The 26,568-nt window shown below is 39.7% G+C and overlaps 2 protein-coding genes across 2 annotated transcripts in view; both read right to left on the bottom strand.

Annotated features, from left to right (window-relative positions):
- The window catches only part of LOC144243807 (uncharacterized), a 4,598-nt gene extending 4,339 nt beyond the window's left edge, over positions 1–259 (bottom strand). The window contains 1 exon segment of the mRNA XM_077778948.1: positions 196–259. Coding sequence (XP_077635074.1) covers positions 196–259 — 64 coding nt within the window.
- The window catches only part of NINL (ninein like), a 194,644-nt gene that overhangs the window by 116,639 nt on the left and 51,437 nt on the right, over positions 1–26,568 (bottom strand). The gene's annotated exons all lie outside the window — the stretch shown is intronic.

Genomic DNA, 26,568 nt, shown 5'->3' with positions numbered 1-26,568 from the left:
CGAGGGGTTATGTGGTTTGGGGAAATCCTGGGGGCGAGCCGCAGGGGGGCAAGCCGCAAGAATCTTGCAAGACCCTGAAGGGAGGAATGGAGAAATCCACGGTGGGGGGTTTTCAACCAGGTCCTGCCAGATAAGGATATAGGGCACTTGGTCAGGGTGGCCTTCCTTCCCTGGCAGGAAGGTTTTGGCTCTAACCTTGGCGATTGTTGGCAGACAAAAAGTACCCTCCGGTGGCCAGTCGACCCCGAAAGTGGGCCATTCTGACCGGCAGAGAGTAACAAAGTTAGATCAGCGGATGTCCAGGCTTAGGTTGTTGGCCCTGGCCCTGACATCCTTGAAGTTATTTAAGATTAGAGAGAGAGGCGTGCTCTGGTTCTGCCCCATTACCTAGGTAAGAGAGACAAAGTGAGTCAAGTTAGTTCAGGTTTTCAGAAGGGGTCCAGAGGTTCCTATAGGGAAGAACGGATAGGTTAATTCGCAAGCGTGGCGACAATTTGAAACTGTCTAGAAAGCAATTTGTGCAGAATACTGTGGGGTTTAAAATCAACAACCACAGAGAGACACAGACATAAAAGGCTAGCCAACAGAAAATAAGACGCCGGCCTCACACCGGTTCGCAGTAGCTATCCGCTCCGTCTTTTACCAGATGGGCCGAAAAGGACCCCGGATGGGCTAACCAGCCCCAGATGGGCGCCAGAGGACGTCTCCTTGGTCCCGACTGACCGCTCTATAGCGCGTCTGCCAAGGCCAAGACAGTCACTGATACAGATTCCGCGCGGCAGAAACCGAAACAAACAGACAGAGACCGACGCTGAGACAAACAGATAGACAGAAACTTACAGAACCGGCTCACTTACCGACCGGTCGTAGGAACAACCCATTGACTTGGGGTCTGGTGGGTTTGGGGGATATCCCGGACGAGCCCCCAAATGAAACGCCCAGAGTTCGAGAGATCCCAAAAACAGACCACCAGAGACCAGAGTCAAAGCCAATCGGCAAGCGTCGTTTATTTGCAGGCTCGAACCCGGACCTCTGCACACTCGTCGCCGGTGACGCTGAGAGGCCCCGAACAAAGTCTTTGCAGCCTTTTTATAGACAGGAGTAAACAAGTCGTGGGGAGGGACAGGGGATCTCTATGGTTACAGGTTTGTCATTGGTTGATATTTAAATGTGAACATATACCACATTTGATTGGTTCCCGCCATCAGGTTTTTGGCGGGATCCAATTACAACATTTAGGATACCTTTGAATTTAGCCAATCATCGAGCGAGTCTAGGGTCTTGTTCGGCGACTAACAGGTTAACTTCTCTCTCCCTAGGCCCTTCCTTCAGTAAGGCAGAGGGTGGCTGCTGGCCTTTCCTGATTGGGTGTTGCCAGGGTAGTGTGGTGGAGTGATGTGGTGGCCAGTTTCTTCGGCCTTGGGCAGTGTGCAGCCGCCTGATAGTTCCGGGGAGGCTGAAACGCAAGCCTTAAGCAATGGTACAGAAGCGGAAGGAGCTAGTTAGGTTTTGGTTTCCCGTAGTGCCAGCACTTGTACAGAAGCAGAAAAGCTGGTTGAGTTTTTGGTTTAGTTTGTCTAGGCCCCTCAGTTCCAGTGGAGCAGACCTCAGTGCCACTTTAAATAGCCTTCCAGTTTTTAATCAACTTTTGTACTTTGGAAGTTCTGAGTTTTTAGGATTAATTTCAGCATGAACTCTTTTCATGGGTTTTCCTTGTTTTTCAAAATTTATCTGTGTATTTACTTTGCCCAAATGGGTCCTAAATATCTCAGCAATAAGGCCTGAGCAGCTATTGTTTTTATCAAAGGGATTTTCCAGTCCCAACAATGTAAAAAAAAATAAGCTGATACTTCATTTAATTGGCAATTACTAAAATAAGTGCTTTTCCTACAAGCAGATAGACTAAAAACTTGAAGAATGTCAAATTCTACATCTGTCCTAATACATCCATTTTTCTGGGGTTTCAGAAAGAAGACATTGTGGCACACAGTGATGGCAGACCCTAGTGTCAGCCTCCAGTTTTACTATGGGCACTTTCCAGCTCTATGACCTTGAACAAGTTATTTCACCTCTCGTATTTAGGAGACTGTGAGAATTAGTTATTGTTAAGCTTGTTAACTTGTCAATACTGAGACCAGTGTCGCACACAGTTGGTACTAAATAAACACTGGCATCTCCTCTAGCACACAGGCACATGTGCCTGGGGCAGCATATACACCTGTAATATCTATAAACCAGATAGGCATCCACAGCTTTCAAAATAAATTATATGTAGAAAATCTTGTAAATTCCTATTACATGACAATATATGAAAATAGATATTTTTTATTTTTAATGAAGCTATACATAAAATTATATATATTAAAGAACATAACGTGATGATTTGAGATACATAGTGAAATAATTACCACAATCAAGGTAATTAACATACTTTCCTCAGAGGTACCATCTTTTGTGTGTGTGATGTGAGAGCCCCGAAAATCTACTCTCTTAGCAAATTTCCACTATTCAAAACAGTATTATTACAGCTATCGTCACCATGGTATATATTAGGGCTCCAGACCTACTCATCTTATACAACTTTGTACCCTTTGACCAGTATTTTCCCGTTTCCAAAGATTTTTATAGCCACAAGTACTTTTATTTGTGCCAGGACTACAGCTATAGATCCCAAATTTATATGTCTACCTACGTGGTTATAAACTATCTAAACAATCCACATATCATTCTATGCACCTAAAATTAGCTTATCCTGTGTTATCCAGTGAGACCTAATATAATCACACGTGTCCTTAGAGACAGGCAGAAGAGTTTTGAAAGAGAAGAGGAGGCAAATATGACCACAGATGCAGAGACTGCGATGATGCAGTCATAAACCATGGAATGTCTAGAGCAACCAGAAGCTAAAAGAGGGAAGGATCAGATTTGGTCCTAGAATCTGCAGACAGAGTGACCCTGTCAACATCTTTTGGACTTCTGGCCTCCATTAGGATAAGAGAATAAATTTCTATTGTACAGTTCTTAGTCATTTGTTACAACAGCCCTAGGAACTAATACAACATCCCATGTCTTTTTTCTTTATGTACCTTTTTATTAATGTTTGTTTTTGGGGAGGGGAGAGCATGCAAGCAGGGAAGAGACAGAGAGAGAGGGAGACACAGAATCTGAAGCAGGCTCCAGGCTCCAACCAGTCAGCACAGAGCCCAACGCGGGACTCGAACTCACCAACCGTGATATCATGACCTGAGCCGAAGTTGGACGCTCAACTGACTGAGCACCCAGGTGCCCCACAACATCCCATGTCTTAATATTGTTAAGATGGCAATAGTCCCTAAACTGGTCTACAGATTCAATGCAACTCCTACCAAAATTCCAGCTGGCTTCTTTAAAGAAATTGACATGCAGATCTTAAAAAATTCACATAGAAATAAAAGGGATCCAGAACAGCCAAAACAATCTTAGAAAAGAAAGAAAAAGGTGGGAGACTCTCACTTCCCAATTTCAAAACTTACCACAAAGGTACAGTAGCCAAGATGGTATGGTTCTGGCATATAAACAGACAAGCAGACCAATGGAATAATATTTAGAGTCTAGAAATAAAATCTCACATATGCAGTAAATTGATTTTAACAAAGAAGCCAAAAGAATTCAGTGGAGAAAGACAAGTCTTTTCATTATATGGTACTGGGACAACTCCAGTTTAGCCACATGCAAAAGAATCAAGGGGAACCTCTACCTCATGTATGAAAACTAACCTTAAATGGATCAAAGACCCAAATGTATGAGCTAAAACTATAAAATGCTTAGAGAAAACATAGAGTAAATCTTCTAAGGAAGTAAATGACCTTTATTTAGGCAATGTTCTATCTTTGATTAGATAGAACATGAAAAGCACAAATAACCAAAGGAAAATAAAAAAGATAAATTGGACTTCATCAAAATTAAAATTTGTTGTACTGCAAAGGACATAAGCATAAAACAAAAAGACAGAAAATATTTCTAGATTTTGTATCCAAAAAGGGACTTGGGTTTAGAATAAATAAAGAATTCTCACAGCTCTATAATAAAAGCACAAATAGGGGCGCCTGGGTGGCTCAGTCGGTTAAGCATCCAACTTCGGCTCAGGTCATGATCTCACGGTTTGTAGGTTCGAGGCCCACGTCGGGCTCTGTGCTGACAGCTAGCTCAGAGCCTGAAGCCTGTTTTGGATTCTGTGTCTCCTTCTTTCTCTGACCCTCCCCTGCTCATGCTGCCTCTCTCTCTCAGAAATAAATAAAACATTAAAGAAAAATTTTTTAAATAAAAAATAAATAAAAGCACAAATAGCCCAATTTAAAAATGGGCCAAGGATCTGAATAGATATTTCTCCAAAGGAGACACAAATGACCAAAGATGTTCAACCTCTTTAGCCATCAGAGAAATGCAGATCAAGACCACAATGAGATAGCACTTAGAGTATCTAGGCTGGCTGTAACAAACAAGATGTGTAACAACAAGTACTAGTAAGGACATGGAGAAATCAGAAAGTGAGAATCCTGAAAGCAACAAGGAATCCTCAATGAGATTAATAGCTGACTCCTCCTCAGAAACCATGGACCAAAAGACAGCAAGATGACAGATTCAAAGTGGCAAAACGAAAACAATGTCAACCAAGAATTCTATATCCAGTAAAGACATCCTTAAAAATGAAGGAGACATAATGCCAATGGCATGATTTATGAAAGAAATAATTGATCAGTTGGACTTTATTAAAATAACTTCTGCTCCACAAAGGACACCATTAAAGGAAAGAAAAGCCACAGACTGGGAGAAAACACTTGCTGAATGTCTGATATCCTTGTTATGCAAAATATACAAAGAACTCTTAAAACTCAACAATAAGAAAATGAACATACAAAAGGTAAATAGGCATATGAAAAGATGCTCAACATTACATGCAATTAGGAGTTGCAAATAACACAATTACACACCTTTTTGAATGGCCCAAACCCAAAACACTAATAACACCAAGTGCTAGCCAAAAAATGGAGCAAAAAACAAAAAACAATCAAACAAAAAAACACCAAAAAGTACAAGACAAATAAAAACACCTCTCAATCACTGCTCACAGGAATGAAAAATGGTACAATTACTTTGGAAAACAGTTTGGTAACTTTTTAAAAAAATTTTTTTAATGTTTATTTATTTATTTTTGAGAGAGAGTACACGCACAGGTGAGAGGCAGAGAGAAAGAATCCCAAGCAGGCTCCACGCTGTCAACACAAAATCCAAAGTCAGCCAAAATCAAGAGACAGACGCTTAACTGGGAGACACGTCTCCCAGTCTGTGGCTTGACGCTAAATGAATCACCCAGGCACCCCTAGTAACTTCTTATAAAACTGAACATACTCTTACTTCTGTAAGTACCCACAGGTGAATGGATAAGAAGAAGTGGTATATATATACATGATGGACTATTACTCAGCCATAAAAAAGAATGAGATCTTGCCACTTTTGAAAACACCGACAGACCCAGAGGACATCATGCTAAGTAAAATCAGTCAGACAGAGAAAGAAATACCATATGATTTCACTTACCTGTGAACTCTAAAAAACAAATGAACAAATAACCAAAACAGAGATTAATACAAAGAACAAACATGGTTGCAAGAAGGGGGAGGGTAGGGATAAACAAAATAGCTGAAGGGGATTAAGAGGTACAAACTTCCAGTTATAACATAAGTAAGTCACAGAGATAAAAAGTATACCATAGGGAATATGACTAGTACTGTAATAATGCTGTATGGTGACAGACAGTGATAGCACTTACCATAGTAAGCACGGAGGAATGTACTGAACTACTGAATTACTGTTATACACCTGAGACTAACATTGTATGTCAACTATACTTCAATAATAAACTAACTTATTCTTACAAAATGAACCAGCAAGTATTCTCCTTCATAGGTACTCAGATGAGTTGAAAACTTATGTTTAAACAAAACCTTCATATGGAATGTTTATAGCTACTTTATTCATAATTGATAGTACTTGAAGCAACCAAGATTCCCTTCAGTGGTGAATGGGCAAATGTTACAGACTGCATGTTTTTGACCTCCTAAAAGTCATGCTGAAATCCTAAACCCCAATGTGATGGTATTAGGAGGTGGGGCCTCTAGGAGGTGATTATGTCTTGAGGCTAGACCTCTTCCCAATGGGACTAGTGCCCTTACATAAGAGACCCCAGAGAGCTCCCAAACCCCTTCCACCATGTGAGAACACAGCAACAAGACAGCCATCTATAAATTAGAAAGCAGGCCATCCCCAGACACAGAATCTGCCAGCATCCTGATCTTGGGACTTCCCAGCCTCCAGAGCTGTAAGAAAAGTGTTTGTTGTCCAAGCCACCCATCTACAGTACTTTTATTACAGTAGCTCTCTGGGCTGCAGCCACATCAGTCCCCTCTACTGCCACATCTGTGAGATCTCAGCTTAGCTCAGCCCTAATTCTGCCACATCTCTCCCCCTCAGAGGCACTTACTGCCCCATTTATGATTGTGTGATAATTTATTTAATTAGTCCCATCAGTGGACACTTACATTGTTTCTGATCTTCTGCTACTATAAGCAATGCTGCGGTGAACCACCCTGAGGAATAAATTCCTAGAAGTGGAACCTCTGGGTCATGAACATGTACTTTGTTCAATTCTGACACATATTGCTAAACTGCCTTCCACAGAAGTTACACCAACTTAGCCCTATGTAATGTATGAAAATGCCTGTTCCTCTATCCCTGGACAATACAACATGTTATCAAATTTTTTCCCCAATCTGATGTGGGGAAATGGCATCTTATTACAGGTTTTGTTGATAAAAAGCTTTCTAAAGGAATAAGCAATTACTTGATAGCTACTCTATGGAAATCTGAGATAATCCAATGGAATACGAAGAGATATAAAAGAAATTTCTCTGGTCTTAAGTGTGGAATCAGGTGTGATGGATGGAATATATACATGCCCTCACTTAAGAATACAAACCAACCACCCTATGAGAGGCAGCAGCATACTCCAGTCAAAAAGGCCAAGCACCTCAGCCTGACTCTGTTCCTAGCTGTCTGGGCTTCATCTCCTCCTGTGTAAAATGAGGACATTAAATCATATGATCTCAAAGACTGCTTCAACTTTGGAAATTCTATATTGAACAGAAATCAGTTAACTCAAATTCACTTTAAAAGTGAATGCAATGGGGCACCTGGTGGCTCTGCCGGTTAAGCAGCCAACGTCAGCCCAGGTCATGATCTCACAGTTCGTGGGTTCGAGCCCCGTGTCGGGCTCTGTGCTGACAGCAAGCTCAGAGCCTGGAGCCTGTTTCAGATTCTGTATCTCCCTCTCTCTCTGACCCTCCCCTGTTCACACGTGCTCGCTCGCTCTCTCTCTCTCAGAAATAAAAAGAATAAAAACTTAAAAAATAAAAATAAAAGTGAATGCAGTAAGGGCGCCTGGGTGGCTCAGTCGGTTAAGTGTCCGACTTTGGCTCAGGTCATGATCTCACAGTTCGTGAGTTCAAGCCCTGCATCGGGCTCTGTGCTGATGACTCAGGGAGTCATCAGATTCTGTGTGTCCCTCTCTCTCTGCCCCTCCCCCACTCGTGCTAGCTCTATCTCTCATAAATAAATAAAAACTTTAAAAAAAATTTTAAAAAGTGAATGCAGTATTCTTTACATATAACCAGAGTCAATCAGTACAGCACAGTGTCATAATGGTAGTATGCCCTCACCATCCTGACACCTGGAGTAGGAGTATGAATGGTGCCCCTGCTCTGCCTGCAAGCATGCTCTCTGCTCTATGCTGAGACCAGTCCTTAGGATTCTTAAAAGACTGCCCCAGGCAGCGACCTCTGGCTGGAATGGAAGATGTAAGAGAAAATCCGGTCTGGCAGTGGGAACAAAGCCACACTCATCTAACTCACAAGACACCCTCACCTCTGTTTGCTAAACAGCATGATTTCACATACAGAATCTAAACAGGAAAACAGCGATACTAAGTGGCCCCAGACAACCCAGGGCTCTGGCCTCACCAGCATCTACCTAAGACCATGAATTTGCAGGGCATCTGGGTGGCTCAGTCGGTTAAGCATCTGACTTTGGCTCAGTTCATGATCTCATGGTTCGTGGGTTTGAGCCCCGCATCAGGCTCTGTGCTGACAGCTAGCTCAGAGCCTGGAGCCTATTTCAGATTCTGTGTCGTCCTCTCGCTCTGACCCTCCCCTGCTCATGCTGCCTCTCTCTCAGAAATAAATAAGACATTAAAAAAATGTTTTTAAAAGACCATGAATTTGGGACACAAGGCTAATGGTCCACAGTCTAATCTACTTATTTTCAGACCTTACACTATAAAGCACAGGATTGTTATCTTTCATTAGTTTTACTCTGTATCTACTATTCTCCAATGAATTTAATTCCAATGAAATAACAAGATGCAGACAGATTAAAAAGTTGCATGACTTGACTTTACTGAAAGGCTGCCCTGGCATAAACAATTTCAATTAGTAGAAACATGGTGTATCTGGAAGCTTCCCACCTCAATACCAAGGCCAATGTCTTTGGTTCAGGTGCATGGTCCTTAGGAGAAATTTCCCTGTTCTTAATCACACACACTGGAGTTTTTATTTTTATACTAGAATACCTAAACTTAGTTCTCTACTTCTACCCAAATATTAAACAGCATTTGCATGAAATAAGGAGTGACAATTTTTCTTCCTAAAGGAACCAAGGTGAGAACAGTTGAAGGGCATTTGCTAAAACAGATTTCTCATTCCCAAGCATTCCCCAAAAGAATTTATATTCAGTCTAAACATCGCTGCCCAATCTCCCTTGACACAATGAACTTTTAAATAAACAAACCTGTCTTTAAGCTGCATTTGTTAAAATTGCAGATGGCTATTTAATCAAGGTGATGAGTAACAAAACTCGTTATCTCATTAAGTATAAACTTGAATTTTTAACCCTGAGCAGGTCTGGTGAAGATTCTCTTTTCTATATGGACTCTTAATGTTTCACAAGTGATTTCTCTAACTTTGTTATTCAATCCAAATTTCCCCTGGATAAACTGTTTTCTTACTTTGCCTGTGATCTCCAATCTAAGGATAATGTTCAGAATATCAGAGTCAGAAGGAGCTCCTGGAGAGCACAACTCAATCAACTCATTTTACAGATAAGGAACCAATACCCTATATATTTAAGAATATAAAGAGATTTTCTCAGTAGTCTGAAGAGCATGGGTAGAGTGTACACAGGTAATCATTTCTAAGGCACCACCTTCCCTGACATTCAAAGTGTGTGTGGCAGTTACCCTGTCTTGGCCTCCAACTGAGATCCTGTATTCACTGTAAATCCCTGCTGATACTTTTAACTATATGCTCAATGACCATCATTTTATTTCCCACTATCCTCTCCTATCTTAGACTTTGATGGCTGTCAAAAGGCATCAAATGGCTAAAATCAGGTGGCTGTAGCTGCTCATACCAACTGGTGAAAGTTTGTTATGCACACTTCTGTCCGATTCTGTCTTAAGGACATCATGTTGGTGGCTTAAAATCAGCTGTGGTGGGAGCATTTATACCACAATAGTTGGCAAATGCTGCTACCCGCCAGGACTTCTGGGGGAGTGGCAGTTGTTAAAGCTTTATCAGCATACCAACCAGTGGTTAAAATATAAAAGACTGATCATATCATACTGATAAAGATATGGAGCAACTGGAATGCTTAGTTCTTGCTAATGGGGGTATAACTGGCACAATAATTTTAAAAAACCTATTCAGTGTTATCTACCAAACCTAAATATATACATACATCCTATGACATGGAAATCTAACTCTCTAGGCATATACTCAACAGAAATGCATGGATTTATGCACCAAAATACATGCTTTCTTAGACAACATTATTCATAGTAGCCAAAAACTAGAAGAAACCAAAATATTCATCAACTGGGTCACAATTCAGCCCTCAACAAGTACAAAAAGGTAGAGATTATACCATGCATATTTTCAGATCACAACACTATGAAACGTGAAGTCAACCACAAAAAAATTTGCGAAGACCAAAATACATTGAGGTAAAAGAACATCCTACTAAAGAATGAACGGGTTAAAAGAAAATTAAAAATGAAAAGTACATGGAAGCAAATGAAAATGAACACAACAGTTCAAATGAAACTTTTGGGATGCAGCAAAAGCATTCCTAAGGGGGAAGTATATTGCAATTACAGGCCTACCTCAAAAGGCAAGAAAGGTCTCACATAAACAACCTAACCTTATACCTAAAGGAATTAGAAAAGGAACAGCAAATAAAGCCTAAAGCCAGAAGAAAAAGAGAAATAATAAACACTAAAGCAGAAATAAATGATACAGAAAAAAAAAGAACTCCTGTAAAAAACTCAACAAAACTAAGAGCTAGTTCTTCAAAAAAAATTAATGAAATTGATAAATCTCTAGCCAGACTGATCAAAAAGAAAAGACAAAGGACCCAAATAGATAAGAATGAAAAAGGTGAGATCACAACTAACACTACAGAAATATAATTATGAGAATACTATGAAAAATTATATGTGACAAACTGAGTAATCTGGAAGAAATGGACAAAGTACTAGAAACTCACAAACTACTAAAACAGGAAGAAATAGAAAATTTGAACAGACCCATAACCAGCAAAGAAATTCAATCAGTTATCAAAAATCTCCCAACAAGGGTGCCTGGGTGGCGCAGTTGGTTAAGTGCCTGATCCTTGATTTCAGCTCAGGTCATGCATGATCTCAGAGTTTGTGAGGTCAAGCCCCACATAGGGCTCTGCACTGACAGCAGCGCCTGCCCAAGATTCTCTCTCTATCTTTCTGCCCCACCTTAAGACAAATAAATACACTTAAAAAAATGAAGAAGAAGGTGCACCTGGGTGGATTAATTAGTTAAGTCCAACTCTTGATTTCAGCTCAGGTCATGAATTCACGGTTCATGGGATTGAGCCCCGTGTCGAGTTCTGCACTGACAACAGAGCCTGCTTGAGATTCTCTCTTCTCTCTCTGCCCCCCACCCTGCTCACACAAGCACACTCTTTCTCTCATTCTCTTTCCCTCAAAATAGATAAACTTAGAAAAGGGGGGGAGGGGGGAGTAGTTAATACCTATTTTTCTCAAACTGTTCCAAAAAAATAGAAATACAAGGAAACTTTCCAAATTCATTCTATGAGGCCAGCATTATCTTGATTCCAAGCCAGAAAAAAACCCCACTAAAAAGGAGAATTACAAGTCAATATCCTTGATGAAGACGGATACAAAAATTCTCAACAAGATGCTAGCAAACCGAATTCAAAAGTATATTAAAGAAATTATTCACCATGATCAAGAGGGATTTATTCCTGGGCTGCAGGGTTGGTTCAATATTTGCAAATCAATCAATGTGATACACCACATTAATAAAGGAAAGGATAAGAACCATATGACCCTGTCAATACTTGCAGAAAAGCATTTGACAAATTACAGCATCCATGCTTCATAAAAGCCCTCAACAAAGTAGGGATAGATGGAACATACCTCAACATCATAAAGGCCATATATGAAAGACCCACAATTAATATCATCCTCAATGGGGAAAAACTGAGAGCCTTTTTCCCTACAGTCAGGAAGGAGACAAGGATTTCCACTGTCACCATTACTATTTAATATTGTACTGGAAGTCTTAGCCTCAGCAATAAGACAACAAAAAGAAAGAAAAGGCATCCAAATAGGCAAGAAAGAAGTCAAACTTTCACTATCTGCAGATGACATGATACTTTATGTAGAAAACCTGAAAGACCCTATCAAAAAATTGCTAGAATTAATACATGAATTCAGCAAAGTTGCAGGATATAAAATCAATGTACAGAAATTGGTTGCATTTCTATATGCCAATAATGAAGCAGCAGAAAAAGAAATCAAAGAATCGATCCCATTTGCAAATGCATCAAAAACAATTAGATACCAGGAATAAACCTAACTAAAGAGGTAAAAGATCTATACTCTGAAAACTATGGAACATTTATGAAAGAAATTGAAAAGGATACAAAGAAATGGAAAAATATTTCATGCTTGTGAACTGGAAAAACACTGTTAAAATGTCTACACTACCCACAGCAATCTACACATCTAAAAACAATCCCTATCAAAATACCACCATCATTTTTCTCAGAGCTAGAACAAACAATCCCAAATTTGTATGGAACCACAAAAGACCCCAAATAGCCAAAACAATCCTGAAAAAGAAAAATGTAACTGGGGGCATCACGATTCCAGATTTCAAGCTATATTACAAAACTGTACTCATCAAGACAGTATGGTACTGGCATAAAAACAGACATGCAGATCAATGGAGAAGAATACAGAACCCAGAAATAAACCCACAACTATATGGTCAACTCATCTTCAATAAAGCAGGAAGTAATGTCCTATGAAAAAAAGACAGTCTCTTCAATGAATGGTGTTGGGAAAACTGGACAGTAACATGCAGAAGAATGAAACTGGACCATTTTCTTCCACCAGACACAAAAATAAATTCAAAATGGAAGCAAGACCTAAATATGAGACAGGAAACCATAAAAATCCTAGAGGAGAACACAGGCAACAACCTATCTGACCTAGCCCATAGCAGCTTCTTCCTAGACATGTCTCCAGAGGCAAACATGAACTATTGGGATCTCATTAAGATAAAGCTTCCACACAGTGAGGGAAACAATCAATAGAACTAAAAGACGTGGGAATGGTAGAAGATATTCGCAAATAACATACCTGAAAAAAGGGTTAGTATCCAAAATCTATAAAGAACTTATCAAACTCAACACCTAAAAAACAACCCAATTAAGAAATGGCCAGAAGATATGAATAGGCACTTTTCCAAGGAAGACATCCAGATGACTAACAGACACATGAAAAAATGTTCAACATCACTCATCATCAGGAAAATACAAATCAAAACCACGAGGATATAGCACCTCACACCTGTAGAAAATGGCTAAAATTAACACAAGAAACAACAGATGTTGATGAGGATGCATAGAATGCAGAACCTTCTTGCACTATTGGTGGGAATGCAAATGGGGGCAGCCACTCTGGAGAACAGTATGGAGGTTCCTCAAAAAACTAAAAATAAAACTACCCTATGATTCAGGAATGCACTTTTAAGTATTTACCCAAAAAAAAAAACAGATTTGAAGGGCATCCAATGTTTACAGCATGTAAACATGCATCCAATGTTTACAGCAGCATTATCAACAATAGCCAGAAAGAACCCAAACAGAAAGAACCCAACTGTCCATTGACTAATGAATGGATAAAGATGATATGGGGTGTGTGTGTGTGTGTGTGTGTGTGTGTGTGTGTGTGTGATGGAATTTTACTCAGCCATCAAAAAGGATGAAATCTTGCCATTTGCAATGATGTGGATGGAGCTAGAATGTACTATGCTAAGTGAAGTAACTCAATTAGAGAAAGACAAATGTCATATGATTTTACACACATGTGAAATTTAAGAAGAAAAACAGATGAACATATGGGAATGTGGGGGGAAGAGAACAGAGGGAAAAAAATACAAGAGATTCTTAATGATAGAGCACAAACTATGGGTTGACAGAGGGAGGTGGTTGGGAGATGGGCTAGATGGGTGATGCGCTAGGAGGGCACTTATGACGAGCACTGGGCGTTGTGTGTAAGTGATGAATCACTGAATTATACTCCTGAAACCAATATTGCATACTATGTTAACTAAAATTTAAATAGAAAAAAATGAAACAAAAGGACTAAGAATATCTATCAAAGGTAAAAATAAATACTCTGTGATCTATTCTGGAAAACTATAAAGCAACAGTAAAGAATTAACTACATAGCAATGACAACAACCTGAATCTCACAAACATAATGAAAGAAGCCAGACGTAGTGCATAATTCCATTTACATTAAATTCAAAAGCAAGAAACATTACTCTTTGGTGGTTGAAGACAGAGGACAGAAGGAAAAAATGAATAGGACAACATATGAGGGGATAGTCAGTAATATTCTACTTTTTTACTGGGATGGTAGTTATACTTGTGTGTTAACTCTATGACAATTCATTATTATCTGTGAACTTTTCTTTTTTTTTCTTTTTATAGTTTATTGTCAAGTTGGTTTCCATATAACACCCAGTGCTCATCTCAACAAGTGCCCAACACCCATTTTCCCCTCTCCCCCAACCCTATCAATGCTAAGTTTGTTCTCAGTATTTAAGAGTCTTTTATGGTTTGCCTCCCTCTCCTTAACTATTTTTTCCCCTACCTTTACTTTAAAGTCCAGTTTGTCCGATATAAGTATGGCTACTCCAGCTTTAGTTTGACTTCCAGTACATGATAGGGATTTCTCCATCCCCTCACTTTCAACCTGAAGGTGTACCCAGGTCAAAAATGCATCAGCAAATAGATGGATCTTGTTTCTTTATCCATTCTGATACCCTATGTCTTTCGATTGGAGCATTTAGTCCATTTACATTCAACGTTATTATTGAAAAATATAGGTTTAGAGTCATTGTGTTCTCTATAGGATTCATGCCTGTAGTGGTGTCTCTGGTAACTTGTGTTCCTTGCAACATTTCCGTTATAGAGTCCCCCTTAGGATGTCTTGTAGGGCTGGTTTAGTGGTGATGAATTCTTTCAATTTTTGTTTGTTTGGAAAAACCTTTATCTCTCCTTCTATTCTGAATGACAACCTTGCTGGATAAAGGGTTCTTGGCTGCATTATTTTACCTGTTCATCACATGGAAGATTTCCTGCCATTCCTTTCTGCTCTGCCAAGTTTCAGTAGATAGGTCTGCTACTACCCTTATGTGTCTCCCTTTGTATGTTAGGGCCCGTTTATCCCTAGTTGCTTTCAGAATTCTCTCTTTATCCTTATATTTTGCCAGATTCACTAGGATATGTCATGCAGAATATTGATTCAGGTAACGTCTGAGGGGAGGTCTCTGTGCCTCTTGGATTTCAATGTCTGTTTCCTTCCCCAGATTGGGGAAGTTCTCGGCATTGATTTCTTAAAGTACCCCTTCCCAGCTCCTTTCTCTCTCTCTTCTTCTGAAATTCCTATGATACAGATATTGTTCCATTTGACTGCATCACTCAGTTCTCAAATTCTCCTTTCATGCTCCTGGATCAGTTTATCTCTTTTTCTCAGCTTCCTCTTTTTCCATAGTTGTATGTTCTAATTCACCTATTCTGCTCTCTGCCTCTTCAATTGGTGCAGTGCCTGCCTCCATTTTATTATGCACCTCATTTTTAGCCTTTTTTTAATTCATCAAAACAATTTTTAAGAGCCATGATCTTTGTAGCAATAGCGTCTCTGCTGTCTTCTATGCCTTTTTCAAGCCCATCGATTAATTTTATGACTGCTGTTCTCAATTCTTGTTCAGCTATGTCACTTAATCTGTTTTGATCAATTTTTTAGCTGTCACTTCTTCCTGGAATTTCTTTAGAGGAGAGTTCTTCCTTTCGTCATTTTGGCTAGCTTTCTATCTCTTGTAAGTTTTAAAAGCTTGTTGTATGCTCTGCACCTGTGAGTACTGCTATATTAAAGGAGGCTCATAGACTGTCCAGGATCTGTCCGTTCAGGAAGTGTTCTTTTAAATGTGTCCCTTGGTTTCTCTTCTTGTGCCTTTTGTTATTTTACTTCCCTACTTGTAGTGATATTCTGGACTCTCCACCATGTGTACTTTGGTTTGTTCCTTGACATAGCCCTGGAAAGGAAAACAGACAGACAAACAGGGAACAAAAGCATGCAAATGCACAAACAAATCAAACAAGCAAGCAAACTGGGGGAAAAAAACACAAAACAAAAACATCAAAAGACAAAGGGCAGTCTAAAAGCATAAAACCAGAAATCCCAGTTACAAATAAAGAGCAGGGTGGAGGCAGTACTGATGGAAGAGCATAAACAAAGAGAGAAATGACAGGGGTGGGAAGAAAGTGAAATTGAACATTGACCAGGCAGAGACTAAAAGACTTAATTCAGAGAGAGAAAAAGGAGAATACAGCAGGAGGTGAGGAGAAAAAAAAACGAAAGATAACGTTACTCAGAGAAACTATATAGTCTGATTATTTCAGAGAGAGAAAGGAAGGTAAAGAAGGAGATGTAGAACATGCATCAGGAGAATGGATTAAATATGTCTGTTTAATCAAACCTATAAGCAGCATAAGCAGCCCAGAGGAGGGGAGAGATAAGAATGAAAAAAGGGAGAATACATCTGAATAGCAAGAAATGATCTAGAGTTAATCACGGCAATGCAGTAGTGCTGGTCTTGATGCAGGGGCTGTCTGTTTCCGCATCTATCTATCTCCTGTAACAAGTAGCTATCCAAATCAGATGGGCATGGTTTGGTGTAGGTGAGTGTCGCCTCCACTGTGGTTCCCACAGGAAGATCCCTGAAGTCCCGCCTTGGTGGCTGTGTGGAGAAAAATGGCAACCCACTAGTCCCTTCTCCTCGACCCAGGTGTTCCCAAATCACTCCCTTGGATACAATCTCACTGTGGTGCGGGTGCAACCAAGGTGGGCTGTGTCCTATGTCCCACACCCAGCCGTGTTTGACTCTCTTACTCCGTGTGCATTAATGATACCACTCAAATTGTAATCCCACAAGCAGGGGCACTTCCTAGCAGGGGTCCATGCAGGACTCTGAGCAAGGGACTGGTTCCTCCTGATGCTGACTGTGTCCCTTGTGTACCATCTATCCCAGAAGTAATTTCTGGGACCAGGACACCCAGCCCAAAGAAACCTCTGCAGTTAGAGATGGGATTCTCTCCAAAGCCCTGCCTGGGGTTAGATATGGGATGATAGGATCCTTCTCTGCCCCAGGCCAAGATTTTTCTTTTGTCCAGGTGCAGTTCTACACTTCCCCAGCAGCTCTTTCTCTTTCCTTTGTCTCTCTGCAGAAGGGGCTCCCTCCCCTCCCCTCCCCTCCGTGCCTCCATGTCCTAGCCCGTTTTTATCTTCTCCAGTTCACAATCAAGCGCCTATGAAGGTGTCTTCTTAGTGGACTATCTCTCCTTAACATCCCAGACTCTTGCAGTTCAGAGTTCTTTGTCTTCAGCCCTTCTTTGTTTGAGCGATGCAGGCGGGGAGTACTGAACTCCCTCCTTCTCCACCATCTTGGCCCCCTCCACTCATCTGTGCACTTTTCTTATGTAATGTTACACTTCAAGTTCAATTAAGAGATAAATGTTAAATGCTGGTCTGAATCCTGGCATGGCAAGTATCTGCTTTGTAGTGAATTCCCTCTTTACATGACAAGGCCTGAAGAAACACATTCCCCAAAAGGGTAAATAAAATAAATGGCCTAAATGAGAAATGAGAAGCCCTAGAAAGCATTTGGGAAAACAAAAGAAACCCATAAACTTTCCCCAAAGCCACTTCTACTCCCTTCCCCAGGACAATCTCTAAAGTTATAGCCACCCAGCAGCTCTGGCTTCTTCACATCCCCCAGAGCGTTTTGCCTGCAGACCACAGTGTGGGAGCCCGACAGTGACCACGAGAAAGAGTGGTTAGGGAAGCGGGGATGTGCCTGCAAATGGGACTCTGCTTGGGCAGATCATGCCTGCAAACAGGACGTTCTGCCAAGAGGCCTGCACACAATATCCAAGGTTAATGATCTGCTTGCTTACGAGGGAACATGCCCTCCTTAGAAATAAGGAGGAGGCTGGAATTGTGGGCAGGCCTCTTAGTAAACATGTTGTGGTCGCTTCCTCCCTTTGCTCCCCCCGTCCTTGGAATGTGTTTGGCTTCTTGCCCTTATTTGGTAAAGGAATGCATCTTGTAGATTTCAGTATGTATCCAGCTACCGGGGTATAAAATAAACCGCAAGGGGACTTGCGTAGAATTTTTCCTCCGGCCGGAGTTGTGTCTGTGTCTGTCTTTTGTGTGTCTTGTCTTTGTGTCATTTCGTCCGCAACACCACAGGGCATGTAAACCCCAAGAATTTTGTGCCAGACAAACACACTCACACTTCATTTAGCCTAAACCTGCTTCTTAAAAACACTACAGAGTAGGACACTATCCAAAACAGTGGGGTAAAAGACATTTAACAAATCATGTAAAATCAAATGAGGAGCTGGTCCAATTGGAAGAGAGTGTGACTCTTGATCTTGGGGTCGTGGAGTTCATGGCACACCTTGGGTGTAGAGATTACTTAAAAACAAACAAGCAAACTTTAAATCAAATCAAACTATATTTTGGCAGCAATCTTCATAGAGAAATAAAAAGTGACTTGGAAATACTCTAAAGTCAACAGAATAATCTGGGCTTGTCCTTAAGCTTCCAAAAAGCTCTTCAGGAGGGGATATTAAAAAGGCTGCATGTGAGGAAAAGTGTATTTGGGTACCGCATCTATCAGTCCAATCAGGCTGCTCTATCAAAATACCACAGACTGGGTAGCTTATAAACAACAAAAATTTATGGCTTACAGCCCTGCAGGGTGGCAAGTCCAAGACCACGGCACCAGCAGGGACACGTTTTGGTGAGGGCCCACTTCCTGGTTCATAGGTTGGTGCCTTCTTGCTGTGTCCTCACATGGTGGAAGGAACATGGGAGTTCCACATGGCCTCTTTCACACGGGCACTAATTCCATTCATGAGGGTTCCACCCTCATGACCTAAGCATCTCCCAAAGCCCCACTTCCTAATACTATCAACTCTGGGGGTTAGGATTTATATGAATTTGGAAAGGGCACAAACATTCAGGCCACAGCAGTACCTTCCAAGTTCAACTTTAGAACTTCCCAAAGATTCTAGATAATTTCTTCAGCCATCACCATCTGTGAATTAGACTATTTTTATTAAAACAAAAACAAACTTACAATGTAAAGTGGTCAAGATATTATTATGGACCGAATGTTTGTATCCCCTCCCCCCCCCCCAATTTATACCTTAAAGCCTTAACCCCCAGTGTGACATATTTGGAGATGGGGCTTCTAAGAAAGTAATTAAGGTAAAATGGGCTCATAAAGGTGAATCACTGATCTGACAGGATTAATGTCCTTAAAAGAGTCACCAGAGAGCTTGCTCCCTTTCTACACACTGCAAAGACAAGCCACATGAGGACAGGGCAATAGGGAGGCTATCTGCATCTCAAGGGGAGAGGTCTCACGAGAAACCAACCATACACTCACCTTTATCTCAGACTTCCAGTCTCCAAAACAGTGAGAAAATAAACTTGTTTGTAATCAGTAGTACTTTTTTATGGCAGCTCAAGAAGAACTGTACAGATTTAACAGTTTTCTGAGAACATGTATTTCATCTTTTTTTTTTAAACTTTTTTTTTTTAGAATGTTCTATTTATTTCTAGAGGAGAGAGGAGACAGCGTGAGCAGGGGAGGGCCAGAGAGAGAGGGAGTCACAGACTGAAACAGGCTCCAGGCTCTGAGCTGGCAGTCAGCACACAGCCCGACACGGGGCTCGAACCCACGAACTGCGAGATCATGACCTAAGCGAAAGTCGGACGCTTAACCGACTAAGCCACCCAGGCGCCCCAATGTATTTCATCTTTTATGTATGGAAGAGAATGAAGCCAAAGACTTTCTTAAGAGGGATTTATGCAACAAACATTTCCTAAGCTCCTTCTATATGCCTGGTTCCAGATGCTGCTCTCTTGAAACCAGTATTTTAGCAGGAGGATTTTGCTGCCAAGATTCCAAGGCAGAAATAAATGTAAATGAGGAGAGTCCTGAAAATGCAATTTGACTTAACAAGGGCCTGGTGCACAGATGACATTACCAGCACTGGGAGCATCTAGTCACATTCAGGCAGGAAACCTGGTCGGGACAACACAAATATGGATCCTGTGGTCTCATCCAAAGACACCCAGTCTGTGCTACAGGTGAGAGAGACTGGTTGGGCATGAAAATATAGCCAATCAAGAGAAAACCTGATTTGTGAACTGGTAAGATGCTTGACTTAGTCCAGGTAAATCATCATTTTAAGAAATCCAAGAGGTTATACACAGGAAAACCACCAGATAGGCAGAAACTGCTAAAAGTAATGGATATCTGCAAAAGTAAGACAAAACTGTATTCACAAGCATTTGGGATCTTTTTCTCTCACGTGGATCCTGTGTTTGAAAAGTGTGCTTTTTACATATGCCTGCCATAATGGGACTGAGTTCCAGATGGGGTGAAGTATAACACTGCTGGCCCACTGTCTTCTGCAGAGGCCTACGATGGAGCAGACTGAGGTGGTAATCTGTTAGCTCCACACACACCTTTGAACTATCTGTGATAGAACCTCATGTAATCTGTCATACCAAAATGTCAATTGTCTACATCAGGAATTGGAGGGACAATGCAGACGACATGGAGTGACCCCAGCCCTGGCAGAGCACTGATTTCTTCTTAAATTTCTGATAGTCTTCATAATCTGACAAGGACCAACACTGCTAGAGTTTTGAACTCATTGCTACATTTATCATAAGAATTTTTTTTAAATATTCAAATTTATTAGCAAATGCTTTATAATCTGAATGAAAACTATTCACTAATCTGCTTGGGTATAAAATAATAACAAAAAATTAATAGCTTTTATTCCTATAGTCAGATAATAATCAGTTAATATAATGAAGAAAAATTCTATTTATGTTATAATAAATACACAAAAATAATCTAAACAAATGTATTAGATCTGACCATACCTGGGAAAAACAATTATAAGCAAAATCCAGAGTCAATCTAGGTTGGTTGGTCAGAGTATAAAGGAGAACCGGGTCCCAAATGATACATTAAAAATGTACGAACCAGAATACCCACCTAAGCACTCACTAGAAGGAGTGACAAGCAGGGCATCACTGGGCTGAGGATGAAACCCCTGAGTGCTCTCAGAAGACAGATAATGCAGATCAAGTTCATCCTCATTACTCATTTACCTTAGACTGTCCTCAATAACGTAAGCCCTTAAGTATATACATAGTTATGAGTAAAACTGGAAAAATAACACAATTAAAAGAAACAAAAGTCTGATCCTAAAGTCTATGAGCTTAGAACAGTCACATGAAATAAAAAGAAGTAGAAGAAAAGAAAAGCCATTACAGGAACCAAGGTACTACTTTGTATAAAACAACTATGTTACTTTGGAGAAAATGAAATTTGATGAAGTCTATTTTCCTTATATATAATAATTTTCACATTTGTGATACTTCATGAATGATGTCATTTTGCCTGATGTACAATTATATATTCTTATCACAAAATAAAATTATGTCTTTTGTTTCATTACTACATTAAAACATAATTTTCCTCAATAGTTACAGAGAGGGAGGGAGGCAAACCATAAGAGACTTTTAAATACAAACAACAAACTGAGGTTTGATGGGGTAGGGAAGTGGGGAAAAATGCGTGATGGGCACTGAGGAGGGCACTTGTTTGGATGAGCACTGGGTGTTATATGTAAGCGATGAATCATGGGAATCTACCCCCAAAGCCAAGAGCACACTGTATACACTGTATGTTAGCCAACTTGACAATAAATTATATTTAAAAAAATAATAATTTTCCTTAAAAAATCTGTAAGATATGCATCAATAAAATCCTGAAAAACAAACACAAAAGACTTTAACAACTGGAAAGACATACCATGTTATCATATAAGGAGGCTCATAATTTAGTATCTAGTTTCCTTCATCTATACATTTAATGTTTATCCAATAAAAATACTAATGGGGGTATTTTGGGAATAGAAACAAGTTAATTCTCAGGTTCATATATACAAGCAGAATAGCCAGGATATTTCTGAAAAGGAGACATGTAAGACAGAACTAGCCTTATAAAATATTAAAACAGTTATAAAGCTGTAGTAGTAAACAAGGCAATAGTAGTGAAAGTCTAGAGAAAAAGAACCACTGAACAAAAATAGAACAGAAAATGCCTAAGATATACAAAAAAATATTAAAGTCACATTGTATATCAAAGGAGAAAACAATTTATCAAGAAAGTGCTGTCTGGGGCGCCTGGGTGGCTTAGTCGGTTAAGCGTCCGACTTTCGCTTAGGTCATGATCTCGCGGTTCGTGGGTTCGAGCCCCTCGTCAGGTTCTGTGCTGACTGCCAGCTCAGAGCCTGGAGCCTGTTTCAGAGTCTGTGACTCCCTTTCTCTCTGACCCTCCCCTGCTCACGCTGTCTCTCTCTCTCTCCTAGAAATAAATAAAACATTAAAAAAAATTTTTTTTTTTAAAAAGAAAGTGCTGTCAAAAAACTGATTAGCTGTATGTAAGAAAACAAATTTTGATACTTATCTCATTCTTTTCAGGAAAGTAAATTCCAGAAGAACCAGAAACTTAAACCAAGAAAAATTCAATCTGTAAAAGAACTAGAATAAAATGTAAATTCTCCGTCATTCTTATAAGAGTAGGAAGTTTGACTACATGAAAGTCAAAATTTCTATGAGGCAAAGAATGAAGTTAGAAGAGGGGCACCTGGGTAGCTCGGTTAAACATTCAACTCTTGATTTCACAATTCATGGTTGTGAGATAGAGCTCCACGTTGGGCTCTACATAGAACCTGCTTGGGATTCTCTCTCCCCCCAACTCCCTGCCCCTCCCCCTGATCACACACATGGTCTCTCTCTCAAAATAAACATTAAAGAAAAAAAAGAATAAAGACAGAAGAAAAATGGCAAATAAAATTTTTTTAATGTAAATAACAGACAAAAGGCTAATTTTCTTGGGGCACCTAGGTGGGGCTCAGTGCACTGGGCTCCACGTTGACAGTGTAGGCACCTAATTGGGATTCTCTTTCTCCCTCTCTCTGCCCTTCCCCTGGTTGCTCACAAGCTCTTTCTCTCTCAAAATAAATACTCTTTTTTTAAAGGCTAATTTCCTGAATAAAGAGCTCCTACAATCAATAATGAATAAGACTTATACCCTAACTAATCTAGCAAAGAATCTATATTACATACAAATACAACAGTTAGGAGATGCTTAACTGTACTCATCAAAAGAGAAATACAAACTGAAAGTACAAGGAGACATGACTTTTCACTTATCAGATTGTATATTACTTTGCTGGGGCTCCACAACAATGTACCACAGACTAAGTGCCTTAAACAAGTGAAATTTATTTCTCCACAGTTCTGGAGTCTAGATATCCAAGCTCAAAATGACAGCAGCGTTGGTTCCTTCTAAGGACTCTCTTTTTGGCTTGCAGATGGCCTCCTTCTCCCTATATTCTAATATGGTCTTCCCTCAGTGTGTGTCTGTGTCCTTATCTCCTTTTCTTATAAGAACACCAATCATACTGTCTTAGAGCCCACATATGACCTTATTTTAACTTTATTAGCTCAGTGGGGCTTCAACATATGAATTGCATGCTGTTGAAAATAGAACTCTCAGGTGTGCTGATGGAAATATAAATTGGGGCAGCCTCTACAGACAACAGCAGTTTATCAATATCAAAATTTAACATACATTTCATCAAAGAAGATACATGAATGGACAAAAAGCACATGAAAATATGCTCAACATCTTTAGATATTAGGGAAATAAAAATGAAAATGACACTGAGATACCACTTTCCACCCCCCAGAATGCCTACAGAAAATAACAAGAACTGGAGAGGATGTGGAGAAACTGGAACCTTCATACATTGTTAAGAGGTATCTAAAATGGAGCAGCTACTTTGGAAGATCATTTGGCAATCCTGCACAGAGTTACTATATGACTCAGCAGTTCTACTCCTAGATACACACAAGAGAAATGAAAACCTATATCTAGACAAAAACTTGCACATAAAAGTTCACAGCAGCATTATTCCTAAGAGCAAAATGATGAAACCAACCCAAGTGTTCAATCAACTGATGGATGATAAAAAATAAAGTATACCCATACATCAGAATTCATCAGCAGCTGAAGTCCGGTACATGCTACAACACAGATGAACCTAAAAATCATTATGCTAAGTGAAAAAGCCAATCCAAAAGACCACACCACGATTCATTCAGATAAAATGTCTAATATAAGCAATTCTATAGGGACAGAAAGTAGACTAGTCTAGGTCTAGGCCTAGGGGAGGTACGGAGTGGGGCTGAGGAGAATGGGGAATAACTGTTAGAGATACAGGGTTTCTTTCTGGGGTGATATAAATGTTTTAAAACTGGATTATGACAATAATTGTGCAAAACTATAAATACACACTTTAAATGAGTAAGCTTTATGGAATTAAATTCTCTAATAAAGCTGTTGAAAATTAAAGTAACGGAAATATCTCATAAAATATACAGAACCAAGAAGGAAATGCTAATATTCTTTTTTGTAAAGAATTTTATAAACACCTAAAAAAAATGCCCATATTTTAAAAACAGGCAAAGAATGACAAGGTATTTTAAAAATACTACAAGTAATGGGGTGCCTGGGTGGCTCAGTTAGTTAAGCGTCCAACTTCAGCTCAGGTCATGATCTCGCTGTTCCTGAATTCAAGCCCTGCATCAGGCTCTGTGCTGACAGCTCAGGCCTGGAGACTGCTTCAGATTCTGTGTCTCCCCCTCTCTCTGCCCCTCCCCTGCTTGAGCTCTGTCTCTTCCTCTCTGTCTCAAAAATAAACATTAAAAAATTTTTTTAAAGAATACAAGTAATAAACATTCTTAAAATGTCTATATTACCCAAAGCAATCTACACATTTAATGCAATTTCTATCAAAGTTTTTCATAGAACATTTTTCACAGAGCAAGAACAATCATAAAATTTGTACAGAACCATAAAAGACTCAGAATAGCCAAAGTAATCCTGAAAAATAAAAACAAAAATGGAGGCATCAAGATTCTAGATTTCAAGCTATATCACAAAGCTGTAGTCATCAAGATAGTATGGTATTGGCACAAAAACAGTTACATACATCAATGGAACAAAGCAGAAAGCCCAGAAATGGACCCAAAAATGTATGGCCAACTAATCTTTGACCAAACAGAAAAGAATTTCCAATGGAAAAAAGACAGTCTCTTTAACAAATGGTGTTGGGAAAACTGGATGGCGACACGCAAAGGAATGAAACTGGACCAATTTTTTACACCAAACACAAAAATAAATTCAAAATGAATGAAAGACCCAGATGTGAGATAGGAAACCAGCAAAATCTTAGAGGAGAACACAGGCGGCAACCTTTTTGACCTCAGACAAAGCAACTTTGTATGAGACATGTCGCCAAAGGCAAGGGAAACAAAAGCAAAAATGAACTATTGAGATCTCATCAAGATAAAAAACTTCTCACAGTGAGGGAAACAATCAATAGAACTAAAAGGCATGCGAATGGGAGAAGATATTTGCAGATAACATACCTGAAAAAGGGTTAGTATCCAAAATCTATAAAGAACTTATCAAACTCAACATGCAAAAAACAAACAACCCAGTTAAGAAATGGGCAGAAGATATGAATAGGCACTTTTCCAAGGAAGACATCCAGATGGCTAACAGACATGAAAAGATGCTCAACATCACCCATCATCAGGCAGGTGCAAATCAAAACCATGAGGAGATAGCAACTCACACCTGTCAGAATGGCTAAAATTATCAACACAAGAAACAACAGGTGTGGGTAAGGATGTGTAGAATGTGGAACCTTCTAGCACTATTGGTGGGAATGCACTCTGGAGAACAGTATGGAGGTTCCTCAAGAAACTACAAATTGAACTACTCTATGATCCAACAATTGCACTATAAGGTATGTACCCAAAGGATACAAAAATACAAATTTGAAGGGGTATATGCACCCCAGTGTTTACAGCAGCATTTATCAACGATAGCCAGACTATGGAGACAGACCAAATGCCCACTGACTGATGAATGGGTAAAAAAGATGTGGTGTGTGTGTGTGTGTGTGTGTGTGTGTGTGTGTGTGATGGAATATTACTCAGCCATCAAAACAGAATGAAATTTTGGGGTGTCTCAGGCTCAGTCAGTTAAGTGTCCTACTTTGGCGCAAGTCATGATTTCACAGCTCATGAGTTCAAGCCCCACATCAGGCTCTGTGCTAACAGCTCAGAGGCTGGAGCCTGCTTCAGATTCTGTGTCTTTCTCTCTGCCCCTCCCCCACTCATAATCACACACTCTCTCAAAATAATTTTTAAAAATTAAAAAACAGAGCTAAATAGAGATTCGAGAACTGAGAAGGAAAATATCTGAGACCTAAGATTTCATGTAAAAGGCTTACCAGAGAATGGAGATAATAAAGGACAGAGTCAGTGAATATAAAGACAGATGAATAGACATCACCTAATTTTAAGAATAGAGGGGTGCCTGGGTGACTTAGTTGGTGGAACATCAGACTCCTGATTTTAGCTCACAAATAAAATAAATCTTAAAAAAAAAAACCAGACAAAAGGGAATTTTTAAAAGATTAGCATCAGGGACTAATGAGACATTTTCCAAGGGTCTGGTGTACTTCCCAGAAGAGAGAACTAGGCAGAAAGCCAACAGCATAAACTGTATCAAGTTTGGTAAAGAGTAAAAACTTAAAGATTCAAGAAACCCAGTAAACCTTATTTAGGATAAATATTAATGAAAGCACACCCAATCAAACTGATTA

The sequence above is a fragment of the Crocuta crocuta genome, unplaced genomic scaffold (assembly GCF_008692635.1).
Source record: "Crocuta crocuta isolate KB4526 unplaced genomic scaffold, BGI_CrCroc_1.0 scaffold470, whole genome shotgun sequence".
In the NCBI taxonomy this organism is placed as follows: domain Eukaryota; kingdom Metazoa; phylum Chordata; class Mammalia; order Carnivora; family Hyaenidae; genus Crocuta; species Crocuta crocuta.
This window is presented reverse-complemented; position numbering and strand designations above follow the sequence as displayed.